Genomic DNA, 16,427 nt, shown 5'->3' with positions numbered 1-16,427 from the left:
CAGTATCACCAAGCAAAAATTCTTACCTCTAGTCTTACTCTGCTTACTAGGCGACCCACTGCTAGACCTCTTAGCTGGCGACAGACTAGAACTGGTTTTCACACTCTTGGACGGGCTACTGGCACTCAGACTGGTGTCAGACGAACTGCACTGACCGTTCGCACTGTTTGTCAGAACTAGGCCGTTGGTGGTCTGCTGTATTGAGGGTAAGACGTTTGGGTGGGGCACGTTGTTGATCGGTTGGGGCGTTGATGTTTGGGCACCTGTGGAGAAAGGAATGGTTAGAATATCATGTGAGTATGAAAGTGGAGTAGATAAGTGAAAGAACATTGATGTCAAATGAAACGTCAAGTAAACACACCCTCTCGGAGAAATCGCAAGTTCTGGCTAGGGGCCTATGCACACCACTTTTTTTAAAGGCGCCGTCGACGCGCGGTTTGGGAACGCGCGGCGACGGCGCGTTTTTATCCTGCAGATAAGTTTGTTGTCGTTTGTATCGATACAAACGCGCGGCACCTTTAAGTTTGTTTTAGATGAATGTGAAAAACATGACACATTTTGGAAAAAAAATCCAAGCTTTTGCTGGCTCTGCAATGTAATGTACCTATACCAAAACTTGAAGAGTTTGTTTGAAGCCCCTTATCCCAGGAACTACTCGACCGATTCAAAAAGTTCTTTGAGAGTTAGTTCCATTTATTGCGAAAGCCCACAGGCTACCTTTTTTTTATGCGCGCGGAGTAGTCCACTCTCACTAGGTTAAACAATAAACTTATTGATCATATTTCTAATGCCTGTAAGCCACTAATTTTATATTTTTAAATGTTTGTTCACTAACAGCCAGTTTCTTCATCAAAAGTTTCAGCCAGTTTCTTCACTGTTCGCGCTGTGAGGCTTTGGAACGCTCTGCCTCACAGTATACGTGACAGCATATCGTTGGATGTCTTCAAGAGACGAATTAAAGAACATTTCCTGTCAACATGACCTTATTTGTATGTATGTATTTATTTATTATATTTTATGTTTTATTTATAGGTATATATTTTATGTTATGTAGTTTTATCTTTGTTTTGTTTAATGTTGTGCACTTTAAATTTTCTCTTCCCTATCGCATCTCTCTATCGCTCTAAGGTTTGCTGTTAGAGAACCCAGTTCTGGGTTAAGCTCGCCTTTGTACATGTCTTCTCTGTGTTGTGTGTATTTTTATATGTTTTTGTGTACAATAAGAAAAGTAAAAGTCAAAGTAATGTCATAAAGTAAAAGTAACGGTCAAATTAGTTTTTTCACGATTTTATCTATTAGTTTTGTTGTTACTTTAAACTTGAAAAAAACGAACGACATTACTTTAGCTTTTACTTTTGATGAAGAAACAGGCTGTAAATAAATAAACATAATAATCAAACTTACTAAAGACAGGATTAACATTGACGAGCTGGTGATGCGGCGTATTATGAACAGTGACGCCGAGCGAGTCCTCGCCGTCGGACGAGTCGTCCGACGAGTCGCCCGTGAACGGCATCGACCTTATCTGACTCGCGCGCTGGAAGACACCATATTTATAACGTAACTAGTACATTATTATTAAGAAATTGAATTGAAAAATAGCATATCAATAACCATGCAAATAAAAGGCATGCATAGTGACAATCGGATAAGCGAATAAGAAGAACAATAAAAATTGTATTATATTTTTATGTTATTGAAATGTAATTGAATTTGTTGTTTGGTTGTTGGTATGCTTATTTTAAACAAATAAAGGAAGACAAGGAAGATAATTTCTGGAATATTGAAGCATAACCTAAACTAATATAAATGAGAAACATTTGTTTGGTTGTTTGTAACCGATTGGAAGTCTTTCATCAATTTCAAAAATTCTTCCGACGCGACGTGGGCGTAACCGCGGGAAAACAGCTCATTATAACCATAGTTTGCAGTTTCGTATTTAATGAAATACCTGATTGACACATTAGCGCGAATTATACGACCAAGCTTTATATAATTTAACTTTTTAGTGGTCCACGGTACGTGTTTCGCTACATGCAGAATCCACCACTTTTTGCTACAAAAATGTGATAAATGAAAAACTAACTAAGTAGTCCGAACAAAGGTTTAGACAGGTGAGGCCGTTCTTGAGTTATAAAATTACAACGTAAAGTGTAATTTTTTTTTTATGGATGTGAACTTGTCTAAAACTCCACATACCCCTTTAACAGTGGCGTAAACGGGGACGGATATATCCTGGTAGCTGGTGGACTCGGGCATCGGCCGCGGACACGGCGGGGGACTTAGTTCTTCTTCTACTGATTGTTGGAGACCATCGTCTGCCACCTGTGGGGAAACAATAAGATAAGGTTTTAATTAATTTGCACTAAAGCAATATAAAACTGAGTTTGAAAGTTGAGTTGAGAGTTTGCGAGTTTCTTTGTGTGAGCGCGCTCATCTCCAGTACTTCTAGTAAAAATTTTGACTGAAACATCATTGTCACAACCTAAAAACGTCCACAGCTGGATAAAAGCTTCCTAAGAAAGGGAAATGTCCAAAATCAACGCGCTGATGAGCAGTGTTAGATATTTTGCTTTCAAGATGCTAAAATATTCAAACTTGGCTTATTTCCAATTTTGCATTTGGTTGAGTTTAAGTTGATGGTCATCTAACAAAGCTCCATACCTGATAGATCTTAGCCTCCCAGCTAGGGAAGCGGTGCAGCGGCGGCGTGGGCGGACGCGGCTGGTCGGACGCGGACGAGTCGCCCGTGGACGAGCCGCCGCGACTGTTGCCCTGCACTATCACGTTCACGGTGCCTTGCCACGCGGGAGTTCGTTCTACAGGTAATATAAGAAAAAATGTGTTAGAAGATTTTATATATTGAAATTTAATTGAAAATATGAAGAATTTGTCTTATTTGAAATACACACATCAAAAGTGTCTAGGGATCAACATATATTTTTGCAATAACTTTTCTCCTGATTGATATTAATTAAAATTTTCTTTAAGGATTCATCAAATAAAGTGTTTTCGTTTGTCACAGTAACGATAAACCAAGTCACCTTTGCACTAATAAAGAAATTTGCCATTTTCCTAATAAAGGGATTTTTGACATTTGAAACACTAACACAAAAGTTCGAAAAAAAAGACTGAAATAACAGTTTTCTTTAAAAGTTTATTGGGTAACTTAAACAATTAATAATCCGTGTTTCTACCGCGAACACTAACAACACAAGAACATCGGTTTGGCATACTCAAAATGAGTTCATCCAAATCACGATGTGGAATGGCCGCCCATGTTCGTTGCAACAACAAAAAAAGGTCTTCTTGCGACTGGATACCCTCCATATTCGGCAGAGCTCTTCTCTGTAGCATATCCCATGCATGCTCAATCGGGTTCAAGTCTGGCGACTGAGCAGGCCAGGGCAGGACATTGATGTTAGCTGCCGCGAGAGTCTGTCTTACAACTCTTGCGGTGTGCGGTCGTGCATTATCATGCATTAACTGAAATAAGGGACCGATTTGCACTTGTAGAGGAACGATGACGTCTGATACAATCGTCTCAGCATAAATTTGAGCGTTGAGGTTGCTTCTGATCCAAATCAACTCAGTTCTTCCGCCGATCCAAATACCCGCCCATACCATGATGGTTCCACCACTATAAGGATGGACTTCCTGGCAGGATTTTAATCGCTGTTGGCGTCCAGGGGTTCTCCAGTGTCGTATACGTCTTGTATCCGGTCTCATACCAAAACGAGACTCATCAGAAAAGCACACGAAACGCCATTGTTCTTCTGCCCAATTTCTGTGTTCAAGAGCCCATTGATATCGAATCCTACGATTGTGCATTGCTATAGGTGGTACCCGTAGCGGTCTTCGGGAATGAAGGTTCACTTCATGCAAGCGGTTTCTGACTGTTTGGTCGCTAATTAAGTTCCCTGAAGAGTGATGAAGCCTCACGGCTAACATCATGGCGGTTATTGTTGGAGCTCTTCGAGTTAAGATTTGAATGTATCGGTCTTGTCTCCGTGTGGTGCAGCGATACCGTCCTCCATGGCGCTCAGCTACGGTACCAGTGCTTCGGTAACGTGTCCAAAGTCGACTGATAACACTCTGACTTGTATTCAGAGCTAAAGCCACAGTACGTTGCCGGGAACCAGCTTCTATCATTCCCACGGCTCTGAGCATTTCTTCCCTGCTTAAATGACGTCGCCGCTCCATAATAACGTTGGTTTTAATCAGTAGTAGGGAAACAGTAGCACTAATAATGTCTTCAATGCGTTGTATGTGTTTATAGGGAAAATATTGACAGCTGATTTTCATCTTTTACTCGAATTTGATTCACAGTTCCTGATTCAAATTATGAAATGCACCAAAAAGGATCCATATAAATTTATAAAATCATAAATTTATTACAAAGCCACATCTCAATCTCAAGAAATCCGCATAAAAATGCTTGATCCCTAGACACTTTTGATGTGTGTAAATAACTTAAATGAAATCCTTGTAAAACTTGACTAAGCTCAAATGACGCGACGCTCAACTACCGCATTTGAAGAGCGTACCGTAAATGAGGTATTGGGGCGCGTCATTTTAGCTTAGGCGAACTATATAGAAGTGTTTATTTTTGCAGACATTTTTATACGAACTTAAATTGTTAGCAAAAATAACGAATTTTTCCCAACATTTTCTGTCATGGATTTCAGCAAAGTAGCGCCTGATTTCATAAATTACTTAACATATAGATTTTAAATTATAGTAATTAGTTAAATATTTCAATTTTAGCATGAGGCAGTTATATCAAGGGTTTTCGTATCACAGTATTCTGGAATGGAATGAGAAGGTTAAAAAACCTCATTTTTATATAATTCAATATCATTGAAGATTGGTTGATATACATAACATAATTATCAAAGTAAAAAATATTGGAACTGACCTCTGCTAGGAGTATAAATTTCAGCGTAATCGTGCGTGGTGTCACCGTCGGTAGAAGTGTTAGGCGTTGTAGGTAGCACCACTAAGTTCTCTACTGCAGCCTGAAACAGAACACATTTTTTGGTTAATACTTTTTGTTTATGAAGCTAACATCCCTTTGGACAAAGTAGGTACAGTTTTAGTTTTCTGCAGACAGGTACAATACTCAAACATAAGAAAAAATAGAATATGAGTGGGCACTGCAGAATATTATTTAAAAACCATAAAACTGTTTTAACTAAGGGTCTTTGCACATGAAGCAATTACAATCACAGGTTTCATTTTGGTTTCGCTTTGGTTGCAACAACAAGCAATTTGTAAAGAAACATTCCCAAGAGTTTACAGTTACCTCAACTAAAGTTGCTTCTTGTGCAAAGCACTTAAAGAATTTAAATTCAGGACCTTTGTATACAGTATGTATAAAAACTAAATACAAAACTAAAAAAACTCACAGCTAAATCATCAGCCAATAAGCTGGCAGTGGTCCTCTCATCCATAGTTCTATTCATGGTGTTCAGCCCCGGAGGGTTGGCTGCATTGACGTTATTCGCTATGTTGGTAGTACCGATGGACAGGTTCCGTCGATGCCGCACCGGTGTACTGTAGTGGGGCTCCGCAGAGTTTATTGGTAGCTGTTGAATTTGAAATTGGAATTTTAAAACGCTGATTAAAAAAGTATTTAGTAAGACCAACTTTTACCAGCAATATAAACGTCAGTTTTTCTTAAAACAACCATTTACTCTGATAATTGAATGTGAATATTAAAAGTTCATAGTACACAGTTCTTTTAAGAAAACTGAAGTTTGTGTTGTCGGTGAACTTTAGCCTAAGTAGGATTTAATAAAAGAACAGTGACAACATGTAAGGCTGATGAGATTTAAAAAAACAGCAAAGGCAGCTAAAATGTTCAGTAGAATTAAGAAAGCTTAATATGTTTTAATAAAAATAATGGTTTAGAGCAGGTTCCTGGTTGTAAGGCACCTTTTAAATTAAACTTTGAATGAAATCAGTGAAATAGACATTCAATCTAACGGTTACCCTATGGCACTAAAACTTGGTAATAATTCTAATAATAAATGTGAACATGTATGCCAAATCATGAAAACAATGTGCAATAATAGTATAATACTAAAACACACACCTAGCACAGTGACAGTTATGTTGCAAATAAATGGGAACATCAAAATATGGCTTGAAGACACAAAAATCACAAAAAGTAAATAACAGACGTAACTTAGTGACAATAACTTGCTGTGTTTAAGAAATTATGAAATGATGGTATAATTTTCCGCCAAATATAAATATAAAAACTACAATAATAAAAATGTGTGACCTCTGCCTAGTACCCAAGACAGTGCAATTAAATAAACATTGCATTTAACATAGAAATTAGCAAGTGACATTTTGCAAAACAATAAGTCTAGTAGCTAGCGCCCTATCGGCTACAACAAACTACCTGAGGCCCTTCAAGGCTTTCTGAACGACGTCGGTTTGAGGCCAAAAGACTCGATGTGGCTCGAGGAGAACCGTCATCTGTCCTCACTTCTAGGGATAGACTTGCTCGAGTTGGTAAAAACTGGGGGAGGTGGAATAAACTTGTAGGAAGGGTTCAAGAGGTTTATACATATTACATCGGTTTTATTCAAATATATAGGAATCCCACCCAAAACAAAAATGTGAAAGACTGCCAAGTTCGATAATATGGGAATGCTTCGCCTATAAAAGAAGTGAGATCTGAATAAGTACCAAGTTCCATACACATACCTCAGTTAAAAATAGTTACTTTTTAATGATGTTACTTGGCAAGTTTTCATACACCTTGTTATAAACCTACTAAACGCAATGAATCAAGTATTTAATTTTCTATTAAAACTTGCCAAGTAATCATCATTAAAAAGTAACTATTTTTAACTGAGGTATGTGTATGGAACTTGGTACTTATTCAGATCTCACTTCTTTTATAGGCGAAGCATTCCCATATTATCGAACTTGGCAGTCTTTCACATTTTTGTTTTGGGTGGGATTTCATTTATTTTTGTAAGGTTGTTTATTTTATTTTTTTTCTTATGATGAAGTTAGTTAAAGAAATGTCTCATTTATACTATTTTTTAGATTTTTTAATATGCACTATGTTTCTTACAAAGAAATGAACTAGATTAACTAAATGGACTAGATTTACCAACTGACTGACATGACATGTTATCATATATTATGTTCGTGGATCAAAGTTACACATTCGTTATTTTCGAAAGTAATTCACACTTGGCCGTTTTCAGATTTTTACTTTACTTTGACTAAATACAAACCTTTGTACCATTCGAAGATATATTATATAAATATAGATAAATTTAGTTCGTTTTAGTTCCTTAGGGGAATAAATTTACACCGGGTATAAAACACCTTCATTATTTTGAAACCGACTCACACTTGGCATCACTTTGCTCTCGACTCCTTCCAAGGTGCTCTGCCAGATCATCCTGGACAGGCTGTCGGGGGCCGTCGAGCCTCTTCTGCGTAAAGAGCAGGCTGGCTTCCGTCCCAACCGATCGTGCACGGACCAGATCAACACCTTGCGCATAATCCTCGAACAGGCATCAGAATGGCAGAGGGACATGTACTTGACCTTTGTGGACTTCGAAAAAGCCTTCGACACGCTGCGATGGAATTGCATCTGGGACCGGCTTCGTGAAATTGGAGTCCCCGAGAAGATCACGACCATAATTAAGGCCATCTACGGGAAATATTCTTGTAGGGTAACTCACGACGGCCTCGTCTCGGAGGACATACCGGTTCATGCGGGTGTACGCCAGGGGTGTCTCCTTTCGCCTCTCCTCTTCCTTGTTGTCCTTGATGGCATCATGCACCATACCACCAAGAACAAGCGCCGCGGCATAGAGTGGGGACTATCCAACGTCTTAGAAGATTTGGACTATGCCGACGACCTATGTCTATTGAGCCACACGCGAACCGACATGCAAGCCAAACTGGACAACCTGCAACGAGAGGCCATGGAGACGGGATTAAAAATTAACACCCGGAAGACCCAGGAAATGAGGTGCGGAGTGACGTGCTCATTACCGTTGCTTATCGGCACAGAGGGAGTGGAGAGGGTCCACAAGTTCACCTACCTCGGGAGTGTTGTGTCGGAAACAGGAGGGACCGAGGAGGACATCACGTCGAGGATCGCCAAAGGGAGAGCAACCTTCGCACAGCTCCGTCCTGTGTGGCAATCACGGAAGTTGACCAGGAGAGTTAAGCTCAAAATATTCCGGTCCAATGTCAAAACCGTATTGCTGTACGGATGCGAAACATGGAAGGCCACAAAAGACATCTCGCGTAAGCTCCAGGTCTTCGTCAATCGCTGCCTTCGTCGTATTCTCGGTATATACTGGCCCGAGAAAATCTCCAACATAGAACTGTGGGAACGCTGCGGGGAGACACCGATCGACCAGCAGATCAAACGCCGCAAGTGGAACTGGATCGGCCACACGCTCCGAAGGGACCCCGATCACATCCCGAGGCAAGCCCTAGACTGGAATCCCCAAGGGAAGCGGAAACGTGGCCGCCCTAAACAATCCTGGCGGCGGACGATCATTGCAGAGGCGGCGGCTATAGGCAGAACGTGGAGCGAAATAAAGCGCGAAGCTCAAGACCGAACGCGATGGCGGAGCACTGTGGATGCCCTCTGCCCCATCTAGGGGACATAGGACTCTAAGTCAAGTCAAGTCACACTTGGCCATTTTCAGATGTTTCCCTTTAACTTGACATAAAGACCTACCTCCATGCCAAATTTCAAGTCAATACGACCATTGGAAGTGGTCTAGGTTTTTGATGAGTGAGTCAGTGAATAAGTGAATAAGTGTATAGTAAAAATAGCGATTTTCTGACGTCAATATCTCAAGACCTACAATAGGTATATTAATGAAATTTTGTATTTTAGATAAGTGAGGGGGTCTCAACAGATACTAGAAATTTGATATGCGTAAATAAAATAGATTTTGAGTTACAGGGGGGTCGAATTTGGCCCGAAATGGTTCGTGTAATATAACCCACGGCCGGTGTGTCGCTTTTTTGCTCGAACTTGGCGGACACACTGCCGTGTGTCTAGATTTTGTAGTGATAGAAACTTTTTTTATATAAAGAAGCTGTTCCAATCAGTAGGTAATATGAATCATTTTACTCATATGTTTTATTTAGATCCTGCAATCAAAACTAATTGAAATGTGTCCTCTTAAAAAGAGTCCTTTCAAATTATAAAGCTATAAGATTTTATAACATCATGAATCAATTTGAGTGTCTTCATTAATTTAAGAGTTTTAATTTCAATAAAATTAATTTTATTTTATTGATCATTAAAATATTTCTTCTTTATATGGCAATGATTGCAAGCTGTTAATGTAGTTAAAGCAACATGTATTAATGTTTGGAAGCTTTGATCTTGAGCTTTTTCTTTTTAATTTTACAAATAATATTGGAAGCTCTTTCATGAACTAATGACACAATGTTGATGGCTTTGTTTACTTATTTAAAATAATGTGTGAGAATTATGTAGGAGTTTTGTAACTGAATATTCAAAATAGAATGTAATATTTTCATAAATACATCTAGCTTTTTCCCACAGTTCCTCCTGCATCCTAAGGAAACTACTTCCCATATCTGGATGATGTATTGACCAGGTGCCTAAAGTATAGTTTCCCTTCAGTGAAAGAATTTGTCATATAAGTTCAGTACAAACAAAGCATATGTTATATAGTAAAGGAATACTAACATAGATAAAGAACTCTGTTACTAACACTTTGAGTCTTCTTACTTGGGATTAAGAGATTTACTTAATTTTAAATACTTACAGTACAATTCCTACTCCCCGAAGCGGCAATATGGTTCCTAAGCAGTTCTAGTTGCTGGTTGCAGCGGTCGTTCTGTTCCCTGAGTAACTGGTTCTGTTGTTCCAACTCCCTTAGCTTGTTGGTTACCCACTCCTTGATCCGGGCTGCCTTCGCTTCCACCTGTTTCGCGTCCTGGAGTCTTAGCTGCTTCTGTCAACAGGATGCTTAAGTTGTAGCAATTTGTAAGTTTATTATAAATACTCTGCCCCTAAGACGACCCACTGACCAAGAATTTGAATTATTTTTAAGTTCAGTTCAGTAAGTTAGGTACATAGTGTACTTTGGATACAAAAAACATGTAATTTTATAACGTGTTACTTGTGTGCTTATTAGAATTTGCTATCACCAATTCTTTCAATAGTTTAATAAAAAAAAAATAGATGTTGGTATTTTTTGCGCTCTGAAACCATTAGCCACGTTCTATCATAGAAAATCTATTTAATCATGAATTGTTTGATTTCACGATTGTAACAAATTCAAATTTTAAGTTTCAATGACTTTTATTTCTAGAATATTTAAAAAGATTTCGTATAAATGCAGGATCAAAGATCGTTAAAACCTAAATTTATATTACTTCAGAACGTAGTTTAGATATAATTATTCATGAAATAATAAGTTCTTTCTTCGTTTACCTGCATTCTTTCTTTGTAACACTTTCCAATTTCATATCATTTATCAGACAGGCAATGAACTTGTAAAACAAAAAAAACTATTCCGTGAAACATTTCAAAACTATTTGCAGTAACTAACACCATTTTACAATAACTTTTCATTCATTAAACTTAAATGTAATTTCGGAAAAATTGTTTACCATCACGAACTATAAGAATGTCAAAATGACATTTCTAATTTCAAGCAAGTCGCTTTCTCTATGGTTTGGCCCAAGTTCAGAAACCGGTTATGACGACAAAGCCCATCAACAAAAAATATTGGGGCGCGTTCATAACAAAAAAGGTTTTTATAATTTAGAAGACTATGATATAAAATGTATGTACTTATACATTGTTAGCCTTATAAGACTCTACTAACGATAAAAAACTTATCTTTCTTCTTTTAATTTCTGCATGTATAGAGAGAATATTTATTCGTTTACATGATTGAAGCGGTGTGCAGTCATACCTGTTCCTCTATTTGGCCCTCTAGCCGCGTAATGGCCCGAGGTGCACCATCAGTGCCCGCTGGCCATTCGCAGAGCCGCTGCTCCATGGCGCGGACCTAGAACAAAAGAAAATAACACTCGATAAAACAAAAGAAACACCAGCTTTGAGAAGATTAACTCTCATGGCTCGATAGACTTATAAAACGTGACGAGTGAAATTTATACACGCTAGACTGCAGTTTAAAACAGCATTTCGACCAGCAATAAGCAGCTTATGTTTAAGCTGTCGCAATAAAGCAACCACAACGACATGTCGGGTTGAAACCACGAGATTTAAAACCAAGCCACGATGTTGCAACTGTTGTGTGGATAGATAAGTATCAAGGTATTGTGCTGGCTAGTTTCAAGTGTGGCTAACCGCATTATGCTTGATATGTGCGCTATTGTTACCTATTGCATATTGCACCGTGCCATGGAAATGGAAATTGGGTATTTTTGAAATGCAGACAGGCTTATTTTGCATGCGCTGAGAGGAAAACATGTTTTGCCGAATATTTTGTATTTTGGAAGAGTAAATACTCACTCAAAATTCAAAGATTCATTTCACATTGCAAGTAACTGAAGAATTTACTTTAAGATTTACAATATAAAAAAAATACATCCAAATTAAAACAATATTGGCACAGTTATTTATTGCGTACAGCTTGAATATTACTGTTTGTTTTAAAAAAATGCGTAGAAGCAAGCGCATTCAAACATGTTGGTTGAGTTAATTAATCCAATCACGAAGTAGGGATTAACTAGCATTACTCTGAATTGAAACAACGGTTATCCGATACGGGAAGGATTATCGTCACCTTACCCTCGTTTCAGTTGATACTGATATGGATAATGATTCAGTTTCAGAATTAATCAAGCCTGACTTGAAAACTGACAAATGAAATAAGAACATTTGAATATCTAAGCGGTACATTAAAATAAATAGTAGTTAATCACTAGTATCGTAAGGATCTACATTTGAATCAATCAATTACAAACAAAAGAGATGGTATTACCTAGGGTTCAAGCTTCAAGCCATAATCATATCAAATTCATTCAGAATGGATCCGAAGTTAAAAACTAAAACTAAAAGAGAAACCTAACAGCTAGGTACATGGATGCTAGTATCTCACTAACAACGAGTATATAAGTAGGTAAGTATTGACTCTTCTCCAATAATGTCAATGATACTAGAAACTACCTATACATATGCGCAGCTAATACTCAAAATCGCTGAAGCATATTAGTAAACAGCATTCCGATGGCTTCACGTCTCAGTATTTCGTCGCTGAATCATCCGAGTAACTACAGTCTACATGTCCATAATCCTTATACGAGTAGCATGCGCCGACGTGGTCCCATTTCCGCTGTTATAAAACACGACGTGAGATGCTTTTTACAACCTAGTAAATTATTTTCTTGAACCTGATTTGTATTTCGTGAACCCTACGAGGATGATGTAGTTCAAAACTATACCCATTCATGATTCACCAGATAGGTAAAACAATATTAATTTTGATTTAGTTATGTACGTTCGTATCTTGCAAAGGTGTGTGCTTCTGGTTCAAGCGCGCTCCGAATTTGTCGGCTCATCGCTCAAGGGAGTTTATTGTTTATTATATGAAAGTTAATGCATGGACCTGCCTAGTTTTACAATAGGCGTTTGAAGAACAAAGAAAGGTGAATCGTCGGGTGAAGGATACGCCCAGGAATAGCTCGCATTAATCACGAACGCTATAATTTGCCTGACTCACGACAAGAGGGGACGCTACGAATATCGGGAACTTTCTAAATCGGGCAACACTCGGATAGGGGCCCGATTAAAAATAAGCAATAGTTTGCACTTACTCATAACGAGAAATCTTAGTGATGACTGAAGTATATTTATAACCATAAAAAAAGATAAAGGTAATACCACACGTTACAAATTGAATTCGCGGTCAACTGTGAACATCAAGTGAATGTTAACACAGGGCTAGTTCATTACTACACGCTGTCTAATTAAACTTGCAGCGATTAATTGTACTGTAACCAACTTCCTTGTTTATTCAGCTTCAACCGGCAGTTAATTTTGTAATGACTTTGTTAGGAAACGAGTAATAAAGGCGAGGTGTTAAATTAATGTTAATTGGTGTCTATTCTTGTCACCCAAAAACGGTCATTATACATAGAACTATTCAGCGATAAATCTTTATACCTACAAATCCTACAATTCGAAAAAGGAACATTATTTTTCGGATTAACCGTCAAATCCGTAGCGGACCCCAATCGGGGTCTGAACATCAATGTCACCGTAAGCTCGGTTTAGACCCCAATCGGGGTCTGCGAATCAGTCATACATTTTCCTAATTGTTTACGCTCATATTTATTTTCTTTCCAATCAAACCGCATTTGTGAGTACTAAATAAAATAATTAAATAAATTTAAATTATTTTTACGCATTCAAACCTTTCATATTTAGCATCCCGTTAGAAATATACCTTTTTAAAATCCAATCGTAATTACCGCGAATTCTGATCGAACTCGCCATGTTTGTTTACATTAGTTGTTTTTTTAAATTTGAAGACGCATAGACAAGATGGCGACGGTGATAGAAGTTTTGCATCGAATGATCCGATTCGTTAAAATAAAGAATCGATTTAATAATTTTATATTATTTGATATTATAATATTACTAAATTGCACTTTTGTATACTTATCATAATCTGAAAATAAATTAGGAAAAGTAAAATGACTTAATTTATTTTGAAAAAAAAAAGCTAGAAAATCAGTGGTAGAAAATACGTTGTAGCCGGAATAAAAAAAATCTTCGGTTTTTAGGGTTTCTGAAGACGGCAAATGAAGACTTATTTATTTCTTCGGGTGTTTTATGTGCAGAATTCCTGTAGACCTGCCAAACTTAATGGCGATTCGTTACTTCCAACTTTTTAACTGAGCGGCAAACCTATTTGACGAGAGCTGTAGTTAGGTGTAGTTATCGCAAAATTTTATGACGATTTTATTGTTTGAAAGGGAAAATAGGTAGTCGGAAGTGCTACTCGCTGTTCATCGAAAGTTGGTCCAAGATGGAAAGATGGCCGCCGCCGACTTATTTTTAACCGACTTCCCAAAAAGCGGAGGTTCTCAATTCGACCGTTTTTTTTTTGTATGTTTGTTACGCGATTACTCAGCCATTTATTTATCGATTTTGATGATTCTTTTTTTGTTTGATAGCGTATACTTCCGAGGTGGTCCCATTATCATCAGGTCAGGATCTGACGATGGAAACCTTGAGAAATTGAGGGCGACTTTCGAAAGTTGCAGAAATACATAGGGTGAAATCTTATCACTCAGGTGTTTGCCTGGTAGCACTATTCAACAGTGAAGGTTTTGAGCTGACCCGATGATGGAGACCAGTGAAGGTCGAGGGAACTCGACAACTGAATATAAACTTTCTCGTGTTTGGGCTTATATTATTCGTATTTACGAGGCCTCTGCAACAGTGAAGGTTTGGAGCTGACCTGATGATGGAGACCAGAGAAGGTCGAGGGAACTCGACAACCGAACTTCTCTCGTCTCCATCATCAGGTCAGCTCTAAACCTTTACTGTTTCATAGTGTTATCAGACATACATCTGAGTGTCAAGTTATAACCTTATCTATGCTTACAATTTTCGAGAGTTGCCCTCGATTTCTCAAGGTTTCCATCATCAGATCCTGGACCTAATAACAAATATGGGGACCCCTTTCGACCAAAAACAAGCATCCAAATTGAGAACCACCTCCTTTTTTGGGATTCGGTTAAAAATATTTGGTGACTTTAAAATCAATCAATTATTATTATTGTTTCTCATCATCAAATAAGTACATGACTTTGGTAGGTACAAATTGCATTATATTTCAGAACGCCAGGCTTACCCTCCGCCGAAACAAAAATCTTAGAATTGTTGAGAAATAATATAAGAATAAATTAAAATTCCGTAATAGGTAATAAAAATTCAATTAAAGTTAAAAATTATTACGAATGACGCAACACCAAAATAAATAATACATATAAAAATTTAATGCTAAAAACTTTCATAACACTTAAATATCATTTTTCTTAACAACAAAAACAAATTGAACCTATAATTTAAAATTAATTAATAAAATTGAAATAAGTTGCTATTAAAAATATATATATAAAATTGGTATTCGATTATTTATAATAAATATCCGATTTAGGTATCGAATGCACACCGCTGATTGAAAAAAAAAAAATACTCTATTCCAAATCTACTTCTTGTCTGTGACTTTGATCTTGTAAATTGTTCATTTTTATTGTATATTTTATGTGCTGATTTTTTAGTTATTGAACATAAATAAGTGCACGAAATGTGTTGCAATGGATTGAAAATGTTATAAATATGACGTTTTTGTTGTGTTTGAGAAAGTGATGCGATTATTTATTGGTAAGTTTTCACCAAATTTGAAAGGCCTAACTTTTCGATAGACTTAAAAACACCGTAATTTTTATCTTTTTCTGAATTAACTGACCCCATTTGACCTTCGCACGTTGTTGTCAAATAAGTGAGCTCTAAAGTTATAGTTAAAATACTTCTGATCAGGCATTACGGACTTAGAATTCATGTGTTGAAAGTTAGTACAAATTTTTGACTTCCATGTCGCGATTCAAAATATCCCGCCGAATCAACGGTAAAGTCATATGTCAAAACCTTGTCGAGCAGAGGGGTTAAAATTAGTCAACTGTCGCCGCTTCGTGATTTATGGTTTATAAATAAATCGCTACTGAACGCATCGGTAAGCGCTACCGGATGGAACAAAATCGTTTTATTACTTTTATTTGTTTATTATATTAGAACTTAATAGAAGTTATATTTTTAATTCAAGTAGTGTGATATTCAAATTGCTCTTAATATCTATTTTATATTATTAAAGACGTTCAGTGATGAGTTATCGAAACGGAAATAATCTCCAAAAGGACGGAACGCGAGCCTACACGCGAGTCGCGCAAATTATATCGGATGATTAATTCAATTCAGAAGACGGGATATGCCAATCTCGGATGAGAAATTAATTCCGACTAGATAGATCGGCCTGTCACGTGTAGGTAAATGCCATGCATAAAAGCTATGGATTGGTAGCACAGGGGCCCGATTCTCCTAAGTTAATAATGTCAAAATCGAGTAGAAATCGAAACGCAATATGATCGCAATAGCAGTTTTAACCATATCGGGCATTCTGCTACTAATAAAAGACCAATCGTATTCGATTGACATTTGATTGGTCTGCTATTTTGGTGATTTTGGTCCATACGGTAGTTTGCTGTACAATCATTTTGCAATCGTTAATCATTTGCAGACAAAATGATTCATTATTGAATGACAGAAAAGGATAAAAACGTTTATTTCAAAGAAAAAATAGCGGAATGCCACATACGCTTCAATCGTAATCATCAATCGGGGCCCT

The 16,427-nt window shown here is 37.4% G+C and overlaps 1 protein-coding gene across 5 annotated transcripts in view; it reads right to left on the bottom strand.

Moving 5' to 3' along the window:
- LOC124636497 (uncharacterized protein CG43867) overlaps nt 1-16,427 on the bottom strand; it is a 370,559-nt gene that overhangs the window by 22,478 nt on the left and 331,654 nt on the right. For 4 of the 5 annotated variants that reach the window (XM_047172604.1, XM_047172607.1, XM_047172606.1 and 1 more), the window contains exons 6-13: nt 10,962-11,057; nt 9,804-9,992; nt 5,409-5,588; nt 4,919-5,018; nt 2,665-2,819; nt 2,200-2,325; nt 1,405-1,537; nt 27-263 (exon numbers count right to left, since the gene is read on the bottom strand). In XM_047172604.1, coding sequence (XP_047028560.1) covers nt 27-263; nt 1,405-1,537; nt 2,200-2,325; nt 2,665-2,819; nt 4,919-5,018; nt 5,409-5,588; nt 9,804-9,992; nt 10,962-11,057 — 1,216 coding nt within the window. Of the gene's footprint in view, nt 1-26; nt 264-1,404; nt 1,538-2,199; nt 2,326-2,664; nt 2,820-4,918; nt 5,019-5,408; nt 5,589-9,803; nt 9,993-10,474; nt 10,646-10,961; nt 11,058-16,427 lie in introns of those variants that run through there. The other variant, XM_047172609.1, reaches the window with a different exon arrangement.

Source organism: Helicoverpa zea, chromosome 14 (assembly GCF_022581195.2).
Source record: "Helicoverpa zea isolate HzStark_Cry1AcR chromosome 14, ilHelZeax1.1, whole genome shotgun sequence".
NCBI lineage: Eukaryota > Metazoa > Arthropoda > Insecta > Lepidoptera > Noctuidae > Helicoverpa > Helicoverpa zea.
The sequence above is the reverse complement of the archived record's forward strand: the minus strand, read 5'-3'. Positions and strand labels throughout refer to the sequence as shown.